Below are 22,693 nucleotides of genomic sequence, written 5' to 3'. Positions count from 1 at the left end.
GCCCCAGTACTCACAGCCCCATGCAGCCCTGGGCAGCAGGGATACTGGATCCAGCTCCGGCCTGTCCTCCTCGGCGATTCCTCCCTGGCACAGTGCTCCTCCTGGCCTGGGGTGTCCCCGATCGGCCACCCTGTCCTTCCCAGGCTTCAGGCGGGTTCTCTCTCCATCAGGTTTGGTCCAGGGCCTCCCGCCTGCAGCCCTTCTCTCCCCAGACTCCAGAGCCACACCCCACAACTTTCCCTCCTTTCTCTCCCTGCTCCCCCTCCCCACTAGGAAAAAGATTTAAAGGGGCCATGCTCGCTAAACCCCAAGGGGTTACAATCTTCTTTCTTCCTTCCATAGGTCTTTCCCTAAACCACATGGATGTTGTAGAGCCCCCTGGAAGCACTGGTCTCTCTGTTTTCCATTTCCTGACACAGGTAAGCCTTAAGACTAGCATCCAGCTAGCGGTCTTATTGGTGTAGCTTAAAATGTATAGTCTGTGACAAATAACCAAAATCTGCAACACCTGGAATTTTGCTGTGTATCCTCTATAAGCTGACAATTCCCCCCCTCCCCCCCCCCGCCCATAAAACATATTACAAAAGTTTGGTGTGTGAGTTAAATCAAACCTCTTGTATAAGGAACACCAGAGGAAATGTATCTTTTATGTGCAGCTATAGGGACAATGCCTCATGTCCTGTGAGCAGGGACAGAACCCTGGACCTTCAGCTCATGAAGTAGAAGTCTGGGTGTGAAGGAGAGCTCCTTACCTAGGTGAACAGCATGGGGGACAAATCTCCCGGTGGGTTACACAGCTATCTTCTAGATAGCAGGAGAATATTGGGGACCAGGATTGCTGGGTTCCTTTCCTGGCTCTGGAGGGAAGTGTGGTTTAGTGGTTAGACAGGATAACGAACTACATATATTAGGCAGGGAAAGAGCCTTTTTAGTCTGCCATTTTGGAGATTTGGATTTTGTTCCCAGGTGTGCCAGAAGTGACCTTATGCACTTCTCAGTCAGCTTATTTGTGAAATGGGATGACTACTTGTCTGTCTGCTTTCTAAGGTTGGAGGACATGTGGCTTTGCTCTTGAACAAGGGCTCTGACATGCCCAGAGATGTGAAGAGACTTGCACTCCTATCCTGGATCTCAGCCCCATGCACCTTTCCCTAGGCCATAGGGCATTTTATGGGGGAGGGAGGGGGAGTATCTCTCTCTCTCGAGAGAGGCATCAATGAAAACTGGCTTAAGGGGAAAAAGTACAATTCTCTTATTGCCATAGTGCAGGTAGGAGTGACTTTGCCTCCTCAGACTTGTCTGTTTATAGATCTGTTAAATCTTAATTCCAAGAGAAACCATACATCAAGTTAGTATAGCAAGTATGCTATGCCCCTTCATGCCAACTCCGTACACTTCAATGTATGCTCCCCTGTCCTGCCGCATGGAGGACAAGCTACACTGAGGGGACTGAGCACTTTAAGGTAAGAGCCACTTACTGAGTTCTGTCCCTATTTCCTTCCCCTTTTTCTTCCCTTCCACTTCAACATACTGCTAATGGATCTTGCTACATGATGGTATTTGCCAGGCTTCAAAATACTTCATGGTGGGAGATGTGGAAGGACAAGTTTACACTCCTGTTGTCTTGAGTGGCATTGACTCAAGGGCGTACTTTTTTGCAAGTGAGGTATAGAACAGAGGTCTGTCAGTTGAATCTGGTGTCTCTCTGAGTTTTGGCACAAACTCCATCTATTACTCGTTCTTTTATGTATGATCCTGGTCACGTACATGCTGCTTTCCACAAAGCAGCATCTCTTCAGCATTCCAAGGTTTTGCGTATACCTAAAAGTTGGGTCAACATAGGCCAGGGAGTGTGTTTTCACACCCTGACATAGCTGATTCAGCTATGCTGATGGAAGAGTGCTTCTGTTGATGTAGCTAAGGGTATGCGTACACTATAGAGACCATCCTTGCATAGCTATGCCGCATAATTCCGGAGTGTAGGTGCAGCCTACACTGATGGAGAGGGGTTTCCTGTGTGTGTAGGAACAATACCTCTCCAGTCAAAGATGTCTACATTGCTAGAAGCACGTTTCCCTCTTTTTTTTTTTTTTTCCTCCTCTTCTTGCCCCGACCAATGTAACTATGTCAATCTAACCTTTAAGTGTAGACCAAGCTCTACTACTTTTGGGGTTGTGGTGTTCCTACAACATAGGAAACCCCCCCCCCTCCCTTCTGTCAGCATAGGCTGTGTCTATGCTAAGGGGGTTATGCTGGGCTAGCTATGCTGGTATAATCTCTGTACTGTAGAGGCTGCCTTAGATGTTCCTGAAATGTCACCTAGCCACGACTTTGAATGGTTTTTTCCCCCTTGATTGTGATTTCATGGAGGGTGGGCTGAGATATGGCTAACTATTGCTGTACCACCTGGGCAGAGTTACACATGCATGGCATTTTATAAATTAAGTTTTCTGTCCCAAGGAGGTTAAATAAGCCTGTGCCCCTATAAATAGAAACCGTCCATAACATAGAGTGCGTAATTTTGACACCCACGTTTCTTACAAATTTGGGAATGTATCCAATGAAAAATCCAAATCTCATCTCTTGGCAAGTGGTCTAAGTCTCTGACCAGGTCACATCCAGAACACATTTGGCTCATCAAAGACCTGCAGATTAAAATAATTTAGAGCCTACTTGTTCCCAGGCTCCTTTTCCCATTAGATTGTCTTTGCCTCTTTAGCACAACCTTTGCCAACAAAAGGCATGTGGGTTGTCAAGAAATTAGACCTAATCCTGCAGCCTTTCATGTGAGCATGAAACACCATGGGGAGAAGGACTATGGAAATACCCAGACATTAAGGGGATTACTGGTTTGATTAAGGGATGCAAAATTGGCCCTAAATTCATAGACAAACTGACCTTATGCTGCAGCTTGCTCCTTTCCATTGGATACAGTTAAACAAGGTGAGAAGCCACTGAAATCACTATCCAGATCATCTTTTTGTTCTGTTTGTGCAGCGCCTAGCACAATAGAGTCCTGGTCTCCAACTAGGGCTCCCATGTGCTACAGTATATGAATAATATCACCCTAGGTCAAAGAATTAATGCCAAAACATTTTTCATATGTAAAACTATTTCTCAGTGTTTTTTAGGAAGTAGTTTCCCCCTACCTAGGAGTGGGAGATGAAGTGCCTTTGAAAAACTACATTATACATCTTATTTTCAAATGATATGAAGTTGTCTTGAGATTGAATTTTGGTAAGCATTAAGAACACAATTGGATTTTGGTAAAGATGGGAGAGAAGACAGGGAAGGGGATATTTTCTTATGGAGAACATTATTTTTCCAAGGAAGGCAGATAAAGTGTATTGGTGTGTGTGGGTTTTTATTGTTCATAGTGTTAGTGGTCCTCCTATTTCACAAGCACATTGCAGCTTCCAAAGACTGACTCAGTGAACAGGGAGTGTCCCATTATTTGGTAGAAGTGAGAATAAAGGATTAACTTAAATTTTACAATCCACATTTTGCTGGATGTTCTGAGGCACTAAATGAAGAGGCTTCTAGCTTTTTTTTTTTTAATTGCCTTTCAAAACTACTCTGTGCTTCATGCTAATTGTGTTCATGTCAGGCTATTTGTTGAGCTTTCACATGGCTGAAGTTAACATAATGCCCAAATTTAAATCCATGAATGGACTGTTTGCCCTACATTGTTTTCCCCTCCTGGAGCGCAGCTGTCCCTTCTGTGTGCAAGCTAGACTGCATGTTCTCTATTTACTGGCTCTCAAGGGAATGTGGTTTGTTTGGTATGTTAACCTCACACCAGGTCTTAATTCTACAAATTCAAGGGTTGTCTAAATAGATGTATGGAGGAAAACTGAAAAGGCTCAGTTCCCCAGGATGTTCTGATCACTTATCTCTCTCTCTCAGCTGTAGCCTAGGGGACTTGGGCTTCTAGCCTTCAAACTTGGCTTACCACAATCCCTGGCTCTTGAATGAATACTACTAGTTCCCATTAAATAATCCACGCACACAGATAGCTGGGCTGTGATGAGAACCTGGCTATCTGGATCACTCGCTATAATCCCCACTCTGTGCTTTCCCTTTTTATGAGAGCTTTTAACCCCCTCCCCCCCCCAGGAATTCTACTGACTATAAAAGACCTTTGCTGTTTTGCCTTATAGGAAACTGGACTGCAAGCCAAGCTAGCTCATTAAGCATTAAAGTGGGAGTAAGCAGGCACAGGCTTATCTGGGAGATGAGTTTTATGTTTGCATTAATTATGGCCTGTATTGGTTTTAACAAACAGCTGGTCTAAGAACAGGACCTCCTGTCCACCTGTTGGATAATGGGTGGAGGAAGCCAAAGGATCAGAACTTGCTTCTGGGGGGAGAAGTGTGTCAGATTTTTTGTGCAAATCAAGTTTTCCCAACTCTCCTTAAATTGTTGTTCCAGAGGGAACTGTTAGGGCTCTTATGAGGATAATACACAACTCAACCGTTCACCAGTACTAATCCAGCCCAGACCTATGGCAGCTGAAAGCCATTATTTCTCCAAAAGCTGCCAGAGACTGGTTTCTAACATGTTCACATTTAAAAGTCACCAACACAGGTGCACCATTAGGTACCCAGGACCAAGAACTGACTGGACATGGAGTTAGCAGCTTGTGTCCTGAGTTGCTTCCTCCAGGTCAGACCTGAGGTGCAATGAATGGCAGGGCTATAGAAGTGAGGTTATTAGTGGCAATCACTTGGCTGCTGCTCCTGCTCTTTGCAGAGAGGTCATTCCTCAGGCTATTTATCCACCATTTATCAGCACCACGTGGCTTTACCTGGGTGGGTGGGGGGGCAGGAGGAACCACTTGGTCCCTGTTAAATAGTTCTTGATTAAATACAAGATCAGGAAATAGTATTTATCTTGACACTGATTTTAAAAACAAACTTGGTCAGACCTTATCAAAGGTTTTTTAGAGTCAAAATATCAGTCTCTTATTTTCAGAGCAGCCTTTCTTTGATGAAAGAGAAGCTTAATTTTACTCTGTCATGAAAGGCATTCACTTATTCTGTTCTTAACAAACAGCTAGACACAAGGTGGAGGAGATGGGATAGAAAAGATGGTAAAAATATGGCTTTTGTTGATGTTTTGGGAACATCTGGACTGCAGACTAGTTCCAAGTGGATGCAACTTGACCATGACACCTGCTGCTTGGAGCCAGGTTAATTGTGTTCTGGTCAGGACCATCCTCTGGTTGGACCCTTTCTCCATAGACCAAGCAGGTGTGCATGAATGCAGGATGATTTACTTCAGGATCTGATGGAAAAACCAGGAGAGTGAGCCAGCTGGCCTTCCTCTTAGGAAGAAAGTTCTTTAGATGAGTTGCAGTGCTGGCAGATTGAGGGATGAGCTGGGGGGAAGAAAATGAGATGAAAATGAACTGGGATGCAGGGTGGGATAGAAGGAAGAGAACTGAAGTGTGGGTTCTCCCCTTTCCCCCCCGTCTCTCTCTAAGACCCCTGAAAAGTGGGTGATCTTGTTAATCCCTTTCATTTTGTCCACCAATTAGGTCTAATATTTGTCGCTCCAGTTTTGGTCTGTTAGCGTCTGGTTCCGCAGCTTCTGTTTTTTACGAAGCATGATTTCAACAGTCCTTGAATTATATCAACAAGTCATTTTTGTTTGGACTAATCCAGCTTCTTTGTCTGCTTGTCTTACACTTGTTTATAATTGGTTTTCACAGTTAATTTCCAAGTAGCTAAAAATTATAGGTTATTGTAACCTCTTATGAACTTTCTCCCTTTTTACATTTGAGCTTACAGTAGGGGGTACATTTTGTAGGCCCAGCTGTCACAACCGTCTTTAGCTCTTAGCTCTAGTTTCGGTATCCTCAACTTTAGTTGTAACGTAAGCCTTTTCAATGCAGTAGGTGAATACAGCTCCCTGCACCAGTCCTGGAATCGCAGCACTACACTTGTAGTGGCCTGTTCTAGCTAGAGAAATTGAACTACATTAGCCAGCTTTCTGGCCAATATGCTATTTTATCCCTGTAGGGCAACTCTTGAGAACTTACATTTTTTTTAAATGACACTTCTACATGCATCTATTTTATGTATTTATCTGGCCCCTCCATCACCATAACAATTGAGTGCTCAGATTCTAATCTGTGCTCACCACACCCCTGGAGGGTAGGTAGAACAGACCCATTGTTGGAGAACAGACTGACTGACTCACCCAAGGTCACAGGAAGTCTGGGTGGCAATAGATTATGACTTTTTTTGAAAACAATATTATTTATTGTGGATGAGCTCCAATATGAGTCTCATGTGACTGCATCTTATCAAACTGCATATTTTAGGGTGTTCCCAAATTTAATCACTAAGGATGGGTAATATTTACTGCAGGGGTGGGCAAACTTTTTGGCCCAAGGGCCACATCAGGGTTCCAAAACTATATAGAGGGGCCAGGTAGGGAAGGCTGTGCCTCCCCAAACAGCCTGGCCCACATCCCCTATCTCCCCCCTGACTGCCCCAACCCCTATCCACACCCCTGCCCCTGACAGGCCCCCTGGGACTCCCACGCCTATCCACCCCCCCATCCCCAACTGCCCCCCCCCCGCCCCCTTACCATGCCAGAGCCCACCACGCTGCCTGGCAAGAGCGGCAGGCCGGAGTGCTGGTGGCACGGCACACTGAGGCCGCAGGGGAGGGCTTACAGCAGGGGAGAGGCTGGGGGCTAGCCTCCCCAGCTGGGAGCTCAGGATGTGGCCCGCAGGCTGTAGTTTGCCCACCTCTGCGCAGAGAAGCCCCGAGATAAGGGGTGGTACAAGGCAGCGCAGCCCTGGCTCCCTGGCAGGACTTGCCCTCTCCTCCCCAGGTAGTGGCTGGGCCCTGGCAGCTCAGCATCCTGGGGCTGGGGCTTCCCCTTCCTGCTGTGGCCCGAGGCACAGCACCCTCGCCCCATTTAAGTGGCACAGCTCTGAGGGCACAACTGCCCCGAGAGAAGGGGGGGTGGGAAGGGGCTGGAAGGCCGCCTGTGGACATGTGCTGCCCCACGCATGTGCTTGCTTTGCTGGTACCTGGAGCCTGGAACCTCCAAGCACAGATCACAAGCCCTTCCGAAAGAGGGAGGGGAGACTCCAGCTGGAGCAGCACGGCAAGTGTCCTACTAGTTCATCTATACCCTGAAATCTCATTGGTATCAAGGGGGGAAGGGAGGCTGTAAATGGACCCCATACAGCTAGTGATGAGCTGCCAAAATCTTAACAACCAGTTCCCTTCTCACCCCACGAGGGGGTCGTGGCCCACTCCTGCCCCATCCACCCCTGTCCCCTGACTGCCCCCAGAACCAGGAAGGAGGGTCTTGAGGGCCACTGTAGTGGGTGCCCACCCCACCCCTAAGAGCCAGAGGCAGCTCACCACTGCATATGGCTACTAAGTGAGTCAAAGCTTAAGGATTCTGCATGGTTTGAAGGCAGCTAGTGTGTGTGTGTGGTTGTTTTTTTTTTTTTTAAAACACATTGTAAAGATGCTTGATAGGGTGTACAGGTCTTGGCATGTTCTGAAGGGGACCTTGAAGCACTCCCTGTCTACACCTAGTCCTCATGGTGTCCCTATGTGACACCTCCAAGCCAATGGCCTGGAGTTTCAGGAGTTCATTCCCAGACAGAGGTGTTATCTACTTAGAATCATAGAATATCAGGGTTGGAAGGGACCCCTGAAGGTCATCTAGTCCAACCCCCTGCTCGAAGCAGGACCAATTCCCAGTTAAATCATCCCAGCCAGGGCTTTGTCAAGCCTGACCTTAAAAACTTCTAAGGAAGGAGATTCCACCACCTCCCTAGGCAACGCATTCCAGTGTTTCACCACCCTCTTAGTGAAAAAGTTTTTCCTAATATCCAATCTAAACCTCCCCCACTGCAACTTGAGGCCATTACTCCTCGTTCTGTCATCTGCTACCATTGAGAACAGTCTAGAGCCATCCTCTTTGGAACCCCCTTTCAGGTAGTTGAAAGCAGCTATCAAATCCCCCCTCATTCTTCTCTTCTGCAGGCTAAACAATCCCAGCTCCCTCAGCCTCTCCTCATAAGTCATGTGTTCTAGACCCCTAATCATTTTTGTTGCCCTTCGCTGGACTCTCTCCAATTTATCCACATCCTTCTTGTAGTGTGGGGCCCAAAACTGGACACAGTACTCCAGATGAGGCCTCACCAATGTCGAATAGAGGGGGACGATCACGTCCCTCGATCTGCTCGCTATGCCCCTACGTATACATCCCAAAATGCCATTGGCCTTCTTGGCAACAAGGGCACACTGCTGACTCATATCCAGCTTCTCGTCCACTGTCACCCCTAGGTCCTTTTCCACAGAACTGCTGCCTAGCCATTCGGTCCCTAGTCTGTAGCGGTGCATTGGATTCTTCCGTCCTAAGTGCAGGACCCTGCACTTATCCTTATTGAACCTCATCAGATTTCTTTTGGCCCAATCCTCCAATTTGTCTAGGTCCTTCTGTATCCTATCCCTCCCCTCCAGCGTATCTACCACTCCTCCCAGTTTAGTATCGTCCGCAAACTTGCTGAGGGTGCAATCCACACCATCCTCCAGATCATTTATGAAGATATTGAACAAAACCGGCCCCAGGACCGACCCCTGGGGCACTCCACTTGACACCGGCTGCCAACTAGACATGGAGCCATTGATCACTACCCGTTGAGCCCGACAATCTAGCCAGCTTTCTACCCACCCTATAGTGCATTCATCCAGCCCATACTTCCTTAACTTGCTGACAAGAATACTGTGGGAGACCGTGTCAAAAGCTTTGCTAAAGTCAAGAAACAATACATCCACTGCTTTCCCTTCATCCACAGAACCAGTAATCTCATGATAAAAGGCGATTAGATTAGTCAGGCATGACCTTCCCTTGGTGAATCCATGCTGGCTGTTCCTGATCACTTTCCTCTCATGCAAGTACTTCAAGATTGATTCTTTGAGGACCTGCTCCATGATTTTTCCAGGGACTGAGGTGAGGCTGACTGGCCTGTAGTTCCCAGGATCCTCCTTCTTCCCTTTTTTTAAAGATTGGCACTACATTAGCCTTTTTCCAGTCATCCGGGACTTCCCCGGTTCGCCACGAGTTTTCAAAGATAATCGCCAATGGCTCTGCAATCACAGCCGCCAATTCCTTCAGCACTCTCGGATGCAACTCGTCCGGCCCCATGGACTTGTGCACGTCCAGCTTTTCTAAATAGTCCCTAACCACCTCTATCTCCACAGAGGGCTGGCCATCTCTTCCCCATTTTGTGATGCCCAGCGTAGCAGTCTGGGAGCTGACCTTGTTAGTGAAAACAGAGGCAAAAAAAGCATTGAGTACATTAGCTTTTTCCACATCCTCTGTCACTAGGTTGCCTCCCTCATTCAGTAAGGGTCCCACACTTTCCTTGGCTTTCTTCTTGTTGCCAATATACCTGAAGAAACCCTTCTTGTTACTCTTGACATCTCTCGCTAGCTGCAGCTCCAGGTGCGATTTGGCCCTCCTGATTTCATTCCTACATGCCCGAGCAATATTTTTATACTCTTCCCTGGTCATATGTCCAACCTTCCACTTCTTGTAAGCTTCTTTTTTATGTTTAAGATCCGCTAGGATTTCACCGTTAAGCCAAGCCGGTCGCCTGCCATATTTACTATTCTTTCGACTCATCGGGATGGTTTGTCCCTGTAACCTCAACAGGGATTCCTTGAAATACAGCCAGCTCTCCTGGACTCCTTTCCCCTTCAAGTTAGTCCCCCAGGGGATCCTGGCCATCCGTTCCCTGAGGGAGTCGAAGTCTGCTTTCCTGAATTACTTAATTTTCTTTATGCAGTTTTCCAAGCAATTAAGTCTAATATGGGGGGGAAGAAAGTCCAATCCCCACAAGATAGCTCTTATGTTTCCCCATTACCAGCTGGGATCTTACAAGGTGGGACAGCACCAGTTTAGGCCTAACCTCTCTACAGGGTCTGTTACTGACCAGGACACCCCGTTGTGCAGCCTACTAAGATGTTGAGTGTGTGTGTGTGTGTGTGTGTGTGGTGTGTGTGTGTATATATATATATATATAAATTCCTTGGAAAAGTACATGGAGGAAATGAAATCCTGCACCCTGGCAATAAAACCCCAGAGAATGTGTCTCCAAACCTGAACCACTAGTGACCCCTCTTCTTTCTGCCCCACTACAGGTAGCTAACTCCTGTCCTGTCAAGGTGTGACAGTTTGGGAAGCCATGTATTGGTGCTTTGGCATTTTAGGCTTGCTTAGCCATTCTGTAAGCACATTCCCAAGGTGTACAGTCAGCGAGATAATACCCTTCAGGCCAGAAACTGTTCAGCAAGTATGGGAACCTGAAGCATGGGAAGAATAAAGCTCTGACTTTTTTTTTTCAAAAGTGATTTAGGCTTCTAAGTGCTTAACTCCCTTTTGAAAATGAGACTTAGGCTCCTAAATTAACTAGGCAGGCCAATGCTGAGCACAGTCGCCTGCATACCTTTCAAAATCTGAATCCAGAATCTCTGAAGACCCAGTTTTGGGCTTTCGCTTTTTTGTGTGAAATCAGGAGAGAGTTTATAGGGTTTCATCAAAAACAGATCAAGGGATGCTTCCCTTAAGGATATCAAACATTTAGATAATTCCATTTTGGACACCTGTGAAATTCACCCAGCCATGGAGAGCCCATGCATGACCTGCACCATGTAAATCCTTCATTGCCCAGCTCGTAGAGGCCCATGTTTCAGAAGCACCGAGCACCTCCCTATGGAAAACAGGGCCATTGAGGTCTCTCATACAGCATCCCACATCACGAGGCCTGAGATATTTCATAGAGAACTGTGAACAGTGCACAGTTTACAACTGTTGGCTGTAGTTAACAGCCAAGATGACCAAGCTGGCTCTGATGTGAAAATCTTCATAAACTACATCAAATCTCCTAGCTCTAGAACAGCAGGCCTCTTGCTTTTAACTGCAGGCACTTTGTGAGGGGGCATGTGATATGAATGAAATTTCTCAAGAGGATATTTAACCCTTTCAGCCCCAAGACACCTTAAAACAGTCTTAAGTCTTAACTGTCAGGTAGTTTGGAAAATGGGGGTTCTGCAAGTAGTCATTTTCCTCTCAGTGAATAAATGACTCAAAGTTTATCTGAATCTTCATTTAGGACCCATACAACCGTGATCAGAGGCATAAACTGCATTCTTCTGTTTAACAAGTGCCCCACTCCCAGAACTCGGAAACACAACTGAGGAGCGCACAGCTTGTACATCGATGTGGAACTATGTCTACTGCACCTTAGTACTCTAAATCCCTGTTATGATCACTTTTCTGAGATGCAAAATAATCCATGCAGGGGCTACAGAAGACCATCTAAGCCATATCAATGGCCTTGTTCTTGCCCCCTCCCGCATGGGGAGGATTCACTGGGCTAATTAATTAGCTTCATATGTTTACAACAATCAATTTTGTAAAAAGAAAAGGAGTACTTGTGGCACCTTAGAGACTAACCAATTTATTTGAGCATAAGCTTTCATGAGCTACAGCTCACTTCATTGGATGCATACTGTGGAAACTGCAGAAGACATTATATACACAGAGACCATGAAACAATACCTCCTCCCATCCCACTCTCCTGCTGGTAATCAATTTTGTGTTGCACATTACTCTGGTTTATGGGAGCTGCACAATAGAAAAGCATGGATTAAGGAATTACCATATTTAATTCATTATAAATTTCTACTGTCTCAGTCCTTATTTTGCTTTGACTGTTGTCTCCCACCTACCAGAGAGAATAAGAGCCCATATGCTCTTCCAAAGGACAATGTGGTAGCCACCTGCAGTTGGTATGTAGCTTCCCCCATAGACATGTTTTGTTATGTAATTATCTAGGTACAGCATGTTCAAACATTCTTTCAGTGAAATTACTAGTAATGCTACAAGTACTGTACTGTCCAAGGGTGCAGGTCTTGCATCACTTATCTGGGCTTGCACAGAAAGAGAGCCTCTCTGGGACATGTTTCTTTTGGAGGTAGTTTGGGATTCTGAAGGTCTGACTCAGACTCCCCTTAGGAGCAGGAAGTGAAGACCATATGTCATTTGAAATCTAATCTGCAGTGGGTGCAGTCAGACTTCTGTGATCTTGCCCTCCAGTAACAAAGGTGTTGCTGTCTGAGCAAGTATCCCTGTTGGGAATGTTACTGGAAATCTAGACTACAGTAGGGGAGAGGTTAAAGTGTGTGTTACACCAGCAATGCCTCAGACTTAGCCTGTGGGAAGGGAATGTGCTCACTCACACCTGGCTCTTCTAGAGAAGAGCCTGTACTGCAAAAATATCAAGATCTATAGCTGGTTATTAGTTACTGTGGCTAAACCTTTCCCTATACCAGCTGTAATGCAGGACAGACAACCACTGGGAACTGCTGGGGGAGGGGCTGGGCTAGCTTTTGTCCTTGGAGGCTGCAGTACAACTAGTGGGCAGTGGGGGGGTTTTCTACCCTGTAGCCCAGAAAGCCAGAGGTGGGAATATACAGGCTTCAGTGGAGGTAGTCCCAGGCAGTATAAGGGCACCTGTAATCCTGTCCCCCTTTCTGGAGAAATGGAGCAGAGCTCTGAGCCTGAGAGTGGTGGGTGCCTGGTAGAAGAGGGGATGACTCTGAACCTGGATGATTGTTTGGGTGTGTCCTGAGTCCAGAGATGTCCATTGAGTGAGTGGATCTGAGCTGTGGGAGAGGATGACTAATCAGCCCAGGCATCAGTGTGTGGGGGTTGTCTGAGCTGGTGGGGCTGAGCAGGGAGCTGAACGCTTGGATCAAGAGAGAATTTACCCTTTTATCTATCAGTAAGATAGCTTACCCTGAACCAGCAATGCAGGGGGAGCTTCTCCGTAGCTTTCTTAAACAGCACTTGCTCAGGCATCCTCTCTAACAGCTGTTCCAGGAAAGAAATCCTCTGGGAATGCCCTGGAATCTCTAGGAAGTGGGTTTTAGCCCTCGAAAGCTTATGCCCAAATAAATTGAGTCTCCAAGGTGCCAAAAGGACTCCTTGTTTTTTTCTTTAATTAAAGATTGTCATAAAACCTCAAGGAATACATCCAACCAAACTTGGTAACCAAACTTGGTAACCCTACTGTTGTTGCAATGCCACCTAGGACAATTTGGTGCTGCTTACCTCATTAGAGATGAGCCCTTTTTCTGTACTGAAGACATGCCCCTCTGTTGAACCTTCACTTGTGTATTTATTTTTTTCTATTTCTGGTAACAGAAGGCAACACCATGACTAGTCAAACCCACTCTGAAACAGAGACGTACTGTGCGGTAGTACAGTTCCCTCTTGTGACAACAGAATATACTGCCTGAAGAATATTTTTATAATCCTTTCCTTTTAAGGTCTCCAAACTGTCATGGAACAAATTTACTTTCTAAATGTGATACTTCCCTTACACTTTACAGGGCTCCATTTCCTGCATGGCAAGGGGCGCTGAATGAACTGCAGGTTGGGATGGGATGGGCAGGGACAACGAGAAGTGAGGGCAGAGGATGTGGAAAAGTAAAACGCAATAGGAGAGAGACAATGAGGGGAATTACTTCTACTCTTTCCCTCTAGTTATGCACCCAAGATAACGTGCAACCCCGCCAGAGACACTGCTTGAAGAGGAACCAATGATTTGTCATTAAGGGGTGGCTGCTTCTGAATTTTAGGTAGCTGTGGAATTCAGATTTTTTTTTTCCCAATCCTAGTTACCTTCCTTTTATCACTTTCCCTTGCAATCAAAGCTACTTCCCCAATATTCCTTGGGTCAAGGCCATAGGAGCTTGATGAGGGGTAAAAGTAACTCTTCAGAATGTACTTGGATTAAGCTGCAGGGGGCCCCTCAGCCCTGTCCTAAATTCCAGCAGCAGTGCATTGTTTCAGACTTGGGATATTGCACTGAGACCTTTCAGGTCCCTGTATATGTATCTGTGATTTAACCACCCACTAGCTACATTTAAAGATTATCCTTATTTCAAAGGGTTGATCAGGAATTCCTACTCTTTCAGTAGTACTGGTACACCATCCATCTGAGCAATTGGCTATACTGCAGTCACAGAAAATCTTGCAAACATCCTAGTCAAAGGTAGCCCGTATTCTCAGGAAGTCCCATGAAGCTTTCAGATGTCTTGAAGACCTATAGAAGAAGTCGTAATAGTTACTGTAGTGTTTTGACCCCAGGTATTCAAATCGCTTCATCCACCACTAAATGCAACCATCTTCATCTGAAATGGAACATGACTTAACAGCAATGCCACATCAAGTTAGGGACAGAAAGGAAAATTGATAATTCATCTAATTAGAATTTAGATATGCAGAAGTTGTCTCTAACCACCAACATCCCTGAAAGACCCAGTTCCTGCAGAGCTGTATGCCATGGAACATGGTCAGACTCCCAATGGAAACCTACCTGTGTTTTGGTAAATGTTTATTCAAATCTCTAACAGATTTGGTAAAACATTTTGCTCCAGTGAATTGGCACCAGCTCTACTGAAATAATCCTTTTATAAGTATTTACATGCCCTGGGCTGACATCAGATTCCTTGCTCTGTGTTGAGTACCTTTATTAAAAGTAAAGGTGCAAAATTGCTCAAAGAGATTAGTCTCAATGCTGAATCGCAATTAACAGATGCATCTTAAGAGCCACATTCTAAATTGGAGAGGTGATATTTCTGCTTGACTAAATCAAGCAACTGAGGTCAGTGCCCAGTTGAATAATATTTCATGTTGCTTGTTTTATAGTATTTCTCTCCATACATAATTTCAAGTTAAATATTGGGGGGAGGGATAGCTCAGTGGTTTGAGCATTGGCCTGCTAAACCCAGGGTTGTGAGTTCAATCCCTGAGGGGGCCATTTAGGGATCTGGGGCAAAAATTTAGGATTGGTCCTGCTTTGAGCAGGGGGTTGGACTAGATGACCTCCTGAGATCCCTTCCAACCCTGATATTCTATGATTGATACCTTGCTTTTCAATTTATGACCTAGTTTCTGTTTTTAGTTTAACTTTCAGAAGGAAATTGAGATTACATAGTTCTATTTACTTTTATAATGTGGGACTTTGTTTGGAAAGCTCACAGCAGGGTATTTAGTAAAATAAGGCTTAGCACTGGAGGTTATCTAAAGGATCCAAATCTTCACACATTATTAGCGTCTACTGTAGTATAGTGCATTGCTTAGCTCTTTCCTCCTCCTGAGAGCAAGCAGTAAGGACTCCCATGTTCCATTACAAGCTCTGCTATTAAATTGCCAAATCACTTTAGAAGGGGGCGGGGGGGAGCAGCTAGGTCTAAATTTTTAGAAGTGTCCACTCATTTTGGATGCCCAGCTTAATACACATACATGTTGGACACTCAAATTGAGGCACCATCAAATTTAGGAGAAGAATTGCAAAAATAGCTCTGGGATTTTAGGAGTACAAGTTCCACTGACTTTCAAAAGGTGCTTCCAAAAGTCGTCTCCTTATAGCTTAAGGTCTCCTTGCCTCACTGCACCCTTCTGAAACCTGAGTCGCTATCAGCCTTGGAAGGGGCCTGCGAGGCTTATGTTGGTAAAGAAGCCAGAGAGCTTTGGAGGAAAGGGACTATGTAGTCTGAAATTAATTCTTTTCCCTCTACGCTGACAAACTCCACAGGGACAAATTACAAGACATTGCCCCTGTATTTCTGACCTCTTCTTCTTGTGGTTCTTTTGAAAGTGGTGGCGGGGGGGGGGGTAATCAAGTAGCATCCATGTTCTACAACTTGGATAAAAATGGCTTCTGAAAGCAGATATAACCCTGCCTTCCATTTCAATATCTTTAAGTAGCATGACATTGTGAGCCTATGGAGAGCCTGTTCCCTCTTCAAACATTACCAATCAAAACACCCAATTCAGTGGGAAGCTTTTTCCCCAGAAACTAGGTTCTGGTCATGGGAGAAAGAGACAGGGGTCTGAGGAATATTTATTTGGTTCATTTCTCTCACTGATTTTGTTCAGAACAGTCTGTTTAGTAGCCTTCTTAGGATATCCGCATTGATTACTCCTCTATCCAAAGCTTATTCTTCACCACTGTCTTACTAATGTAAGAAACCACAGGAATAGATGTTTAAGAAGCTCTCTGAAGTGATGTCATTCTAGACATAGGCCAAATGTAGAACTAGTTATGGCCCATTGAGCCAGTACCAACCCATCACAGATCAGCTCGTTGGTTTTGCACAGTCTGAGCTTTTGTTTTTGAGTTGTTTATCCCCAATCATGGCAGATTAAACCCTTCTGGATGAGAGACCCTAGAGTACCATCTTCCCCAGTGTACAGCCAAGGAGAAACAGTTTAATTTTGGAGGGCATGTGCACTTAATTTAGAATGTTATGTTAGATACACCAGCCCCTCGCAGGGGTCAGTGAAGAGAGATTGGCCTTACTTCTAGTAGATGAGAAGTGTCCACTGTTCCTTGAAATGGAGTCTTGACAATAATGCCGAATGACAACCCAAGCGTTAAGTAGTTTTCCCTTTTGCCAATTTCAGAAGAAATGTCCATATATTCTGGGCTTTGGGGCAATTGCCCCTTTTCCTCTCATCTGCCCAGTCTGGACTTGATTCAAACCCCACCCCTGGACTTCAAAGATCTGGATAAAGTAGAACTTGGAGCCAAAACACCATATGGAGATTTGTGGGCAAACCGAGATGTGAAGTTTTTCCAGCTCAAACCCTCCCCAGTTTGACATCTCAACAAGAAAGTAGCTGGGTCCCAGATCCAGTGCCTATTGGAAGAGCAGGCCTGGGGACATATCCTGCCACCCACCATATGGCAGCAGAAGGCCCCACAGGCAGTAGAACCCATGTGGTTCTGCTGTACAAGGCAGTGGTGGGCAGTATTTTGGGGAGACAGAGTTGTGGTTATGCACCCGCTGAGGGCTGGGCTTCCATGCCAGTCCCTGTACAGCAAGGTTTGGGGGACTAAAGTGGTCTAAAGGAGGAGCAGGACTGGAGGATTTGTTGGCATGCAGCTCCACCAGTCATTTACTCTGCAAACTATTGGGTAGGTAAAGGATTCCTTCCATACTCCACACCCCTTCACTCCTACTCTCATCCAGCCTAGCCCCAGGAGAGTGGACCTCTCTTAGAGTAGGGTCCATGCATGGAGGCTGCCTGTTTGAAATAGCAAGGTCACCTAAAATACCCTGAACACAGTAGTGTGTGGTGGTCCTGTACTCAAGTGTCCATGCATGTGGTGGCTTTTCAAGTAAGAAATTGTTTGTTGGTTGCAGGTACCGGGACAACAGGAGAGGCTGCAGTGTCAGCAACTTTCTAGAGCTGTCATGCCTGGCTCCCATTGTTTTCTTTATTCAAAGCATTTCTGTTTGGAAGAGGAGATGAAACAAATGACAAAATATTGTGTAGAACAGACTCTGTAAGCATCAGTTTTCCTGCTGTTCAGATGAGGAAGGTAGGATACTTCAGGTTGAAATGCTGGATGTGTGGAACGATAAATATTTTAACGTCAGTATTTGTATGTGAATGTGGCTTCAGCTGAGGATGTGAAACAAGTGATGTGCTCCAGGTACAAATTTGTGCTACAGGGAGGAAAATGCACCCCCACTGCAGTTTGTATAACTGGATTTGTTTCCCACTGCAAGTCTGATCCATATTTTTATTTTAAGCCAAAGAGAAGTTTTGAAACAGAACCAGCTTGACTAATAATTTTAGAAGTGAAATCGCTGCGATACCCATACAAATGATGGGGGAGTGAACTGCAGTTAAGTGATGAGAGACTTGGCAAGAATGCTAAGCTTGCTTGCAGTGAAGTTTGAAACCATTCCATAGTTGGTAATACATAGGGTGTGCTCAGAAAACGTGCATTTCACTCGGTGACTGTGTGGAGCAGCGGCTGTCATTGTGCAAGGACTTGGGTGTGACTGAAGAGACCCTCCATTTTGGAAAGTGGAGTTAGGATGCAGGGGCAGAATAGACTGTTAGGATGCAGTTTACAGCTGGGTGTTATGTAGCACATCTAGTATGTTAAACAAAAATTAAATCTCTCCAGGCCTTAGCACCACTATGATGACTGGGTGGCACTGGAGTGCCTGAGAGGAGTCATCCTTCAAAACTGTCCTACTTTGGCAGATTAGCAAACTACTTTGTCCCAATCAAGAAAAGGAAATAGTACCATGTGACCATGGTGACCAATCCCCCCACAAATATATCAGACACTGGCTAGTCTGAAAATAGGGTGAAAAAACACTCTGAACAAGACACCTTAAAAGTCACAAAAGTATTATCCTGCCATAGAGTCTAACTCTATAATCTCTTCAGTCTTGCTACTGCAGTAGCACTTAAGGACCCTGAACCAGGATCAGGACCCTATTGGACTTAGCATTACACAACCAACATAAATAGTCCCTGGACCTGACCGCTCAATTGAGCATTTGGACAATATGCATCAAGGGACTATACAAAAAGGTTAGGCGGAGCTGAGGGGACAGGTAAGAGCATAAGAATGGCCCTAGTGGGTCAGACCAATGGTCCATCTAGCCCAGTATCCAGTCTTCTGACAGTTGCTGATGCTTCAGAGAGAATGAACAGGACAATTATTGAGTGAGCCATCCCCTGTTATCCAGTCCCAGCTTCTGGCAGTCAGAGGCTTAGGGACACCCACACCATGGGGTTGTGTCCCTGACCATCTTGGATAATAGCATTGATGGCCTATCCTCCATGAATTTATCTAATTATACTTCTGGCCTTCACAACATCTCCTGGCAGTGAGTTCCACAAGTTGACTGTGCATTGTGTGAAGTATTTCCTTCTTGTTTGTTTTAAAACTGCTGGCTATTAATGTCATTGACTGACCCCTGGTTTGTGTGTTATGTGAATGGGTAAATAACACTTCTCTATTCCCTTTCTCCACACCATTCGTGATTTTATAGATGTCTATCATATCCTCCCTTAGTCATCTCTTTTTCTAAGATGAACAGTCCCAGTCTCCCTTTGATCTCCTCTGGATGCTGTTCCATACCCCAATCATTTCTGTTGCCCTTCTCTGTAATTTTTTTCTAATGCATCTTTTTTGAGATGAGGTGAGCAGAATTGCACACAGTATTCAAGGTGTGGGGTTTAGATTTTTGCTGTAGGATGGATTTACAGCTGCTTATCTAGAGTTAAGCTTGATCACCTACTTGATTGCTTTGAAGTCATTCATATCATACAACTGAAAGCTTCCTTAGGTTAGTTGTTAAAATAAAAATATTGAAAAATATTTGAGATATTAAGCCCTTGCCCATCAGGATTTTATAACAAATGCACTATTCACTAGGCCTCCTGGAAAGTGCAAGAGGATTTTGCGTAGACAGGAATGAACTGAATACTGATTTGAAACTCCAAAACTCAAGTAAATTTTCATCATTAAATTAATATGGTGTGATACACTATCATAAAATCCATCAATGTCACTTTGACTATTTTTTTTTTAGTGAGGAGAGGGGTAGACAAGGACCTAGTCTGAGGGCTTAATTACTATGAATTGAAGGAGTGGTTCTGGAGTTATTGGCAATACTGATGGCTTTGGTAAAGCTATTCCCTGGTCCCATCAGAGTATTACCGGAGAGTTTTTCTAGAACCTTCTATTTCCAGTCATTTGACTTAGCTCCATATTATGCTCCAGTATTTAACAGTGATCTGAAAGTAGGAGAATAGTGAGGTAGCAAAGTTTACAGCTGCAGCAGTATTTAGGTTAGTCAAGACTAGAGAAGATTTGTGAACCTTAGAGAGACCTAAGCAAGCTATGCCAACAGACGAGTTTCCATAATGAAAACTAAGACACATTGAAAGCAAGAAAGTGAACTACTTGTACACATTGTTGGGTTCTAAAGAATGAACCACACAGGAAGGACTTAAGGATCCTTGTGGACAATTCAAAAGCTTTTACTCAATATGAACTTCTTGGCATTTGTTCTCATTTGATCACACTGATGCTTTGAAATGAACAGGAGTGAAGCAATTGTGATTTTGTAAAAATTTCTTATGTGATCATAAAAGAATAACGAGGAGAACATCAAGGACATAGTATTCACCCATTTCTCTACAATATGGGCCATGCAGAGCCCCAAAGAATTTGCGTGGCTTTGTATGTTTGAGCAAATGTAATGGAATTTTGCTGAGCAGCAGAGAAGACTTTGGCAGAATGGACGGAAGTGTTCAAGGGCCTGTTTACCTTGGGTTATTAGTACTCCTGTATCTGCACTGATGCAAACCTAGTGTAGATATGCTAAACCAGAGCACGACGGGGCTTGCAGCAGTACAATTTACAGTTTCAAACCAGGGTAAACACTGGTGCCACTTGTGTGGCATATATATGCTGGTATTTGTACTGGTAGGTACAAATATTCCCATTAGAGACAGGCAGTAAGTCTGAGACTGTTCACACAATGGAATGGAAAGGCTTTTCCTCCTTTATTTTTTAAGGGACAGCAATTTATTTTCATTCGAGTGCTTATGCCAATATTTCATCTTCTGCTGGTTGAAGTTACCCGCTTTTTGTCTGAAATTGCACTGTTTGGGGTCCATCTCATCCCCTTCCACATTTGTAAGTTTCAGCAGGTCAGTCAGATCTCTTCTCTCTCTCCCCCCCGCCTCCATTCCCTTTTGTAGGTTTTGACAAGTTGCAAAATGTTAGTTCTTTCCTTGGTTCAACAGCTCAGTCAGTAAATATCCCATTGCACTTTTTTTTAATACCCAGAAAGCTTGACTCACTTTGGACGAGACACTCAGCTGACACCAGTAATGCAATGAAAAAAACTTTCCTTTTAAAAGTTCCTTTAGATTTTTTTTGTTACGAGCTCAACAATAGAAGCAAAAATGATTTAAGGGGAAAATAGATCTAATTTCTGAAGGCCCTTTTTTCTTTTTGTTTAGATCTCTCTAAGGGGAAGAAAATGTCAGGTTTCTTCAGGGGTTTCCTTGAATTGATGCACAGAGAGAACAGTAGAAAAAATATTGTTACAAGAGGGGGTCTAATGGAAAGGTTTCCAGAGCCGCCGCCTCCTATAGAAAGTCCTAAAGTTGAGATTCTGGCCAGCTCAATTAGTCATCAGCCATTCTTCAACTTCTGTTTTGAGATAGTATTAAAGCTACGTGAGAGCTATTGTGTGCACAGAGCTGGAAGAGATGTGGTGGTAAAGAGTAGGAAAAGAGTCACATAGAAGGGGATGTCCTTAAATTGCAGATAGCTTTTGTACAAGCACCCATGACCATAACATCAGGTCTCCTGATGGACAGGTAATTGAAATGATGCATTAGTTCCTTGAGGTTGTACCCTCCAATTGTAGCAGTCAGTAAGGGCCCAAGTACCAAGCACTTATTGTGGGGTTCTTAGTCCCCTCCATGTTCAGTGGCCTTATTGAAAACTGAGAGCAACTGGTACCATGTTGGGTTAGATCCTAGAGAAATACCACTAGCCAGAAAATTGGTAATGGCTCATTCTGTTTCAAGAGTGTTTAAGATGCTCGAAAGCTTTTGTTCAATCCCAAGACACTGCAGCGTAATGGAAGCCAATGAAACAGAAGGTATGGCAGAGAGAATTTTTAGCATGAGAGATTTCAGAGTGGCAGCCGTGTTTAGTCTATATTCGCAAAAAGAAAAGGAGTACTTGTGGCATCTTAGAGACTAACCAATTTATTGAGCATAAGCATGAGAGAGTAACTAGTAATAATGAACTCGTTGAAAAATGAACTAATGAATAAAAAGTACTATTTCAAACCAGCCAGGTAAAACTCTAAACAGGAGATAGCAAAACATTCTTTGCAGGCTGGTCCCTATGTCTGTTCCACACGTGGGCAGGCATGCAGTGTTTTTCCAAGCAGTGTCCGTTGACCCACATATGCACAGTATCTTCCCTTGTGCTCCCAACCAAGGGTATAAGGGATGATGTGGACCAATGCCACTCCAGTTCCCTCTTACTACCACATGGCCTGAGACACAACCCTGTCCTCCTTTGCTCTTCTAATCTCTCAAAGAAAGAATTATTGCATATGTTTGCTGTAAATAGTTCTGTTGTAGTGTAGGAACCCCTTCCTCCACCCTGGTTGGGGGGAAAACCCTCTTTATCCCAGGTCCTATCCTTCAAGAACTGTCTCCTGCCCTTGCTCCTTTTCCATCTGCAGCAAACATCAATGATTCCTCTACCATCTGGGCCAGACAGATGCTGCACTTTGCAGAGATGCATAAGTCCTTCCTCCCCAGAACCAGAAAGGCCCAAGAGCTCAGGCTGATAGAGGCTTTGAGGCCCCAGTCTGATCCTGACATGGGAGACCCTCACATACATTGGACTCAGCTGGCCAGCAGTACCTCTCTGAACCCCTCTGTCTCAAGTTGCAGTGCGGGAGGTTTAGGCTGGATATTAGAAAAAACTTTTTCACGAGGAGGGTGATGAAGCACTGGACTGCGTTACCTAGGGAGGTGGTGGGATCTCCTTCCTTAGAGGTTTTTAAGGTCAGGCTTGACAAAGCCCTGGCTGGGATGGTTTAGTTGGGGTTGGTCCTGCTTTGAGGACCAACCCCAACTAAATGACCTCCTGAAGTCCCTTCCAACCCTGATATTCTATGAACACACTCCATGGAGTGGAGCCCAAAGACTCAAGATGTAGGGCTCCCCATGAGAGTAAGAAACACTCTTGTGGGTATAAGGGCAGCTGCCTGCAGTGGAC

At 44.9% G+C, this 22,693-nt stretch overlaps 1 protein-coding gene across 1 annotated transcript in view; it reads left to right on the top strand.

The window, feature by feature from the left end:
- Window positions 1-306: 306 nt before the first annotated feature.
- The window catches only part of NECAB2 (N-terminal EF-hand calcium binding protein 2), a 374,877-nt gene continuing 352,490 nt past the window's right edge, over window positions 307-22,693 (top strand). Inside the window, exon 1 of the mRNA XM_077831510.1 lies at window positions 307-419. Within this exon, the coding sequence (XP_077687636.1) occupies window positions 360-419 (60 nt within the window). The 5' untranslated portion in view covers window positions 307-359. The remainder of the gene's footprint in view (window positions 420-22,693) is intronic.

Source organism: Eretmochelys imbricata, chromosome 12, assembly GCF_965152235.1.
Source record: "Eretmochelys imbricata isolate rEreImb1 chromosome 12, rEreImb1.hap1, whole genome shotgun sequence".
Lineage (NCBI taxonomy): Eukaryota > Metazoa > Chordata > Testudines > Cheloniidae > Eretmochelys > Eretmochelys imbricata.
Note: the sequence above shows the minus strand (reverse complement) of the source record. Positions and strands in the feature narration are given on the sequence as shown.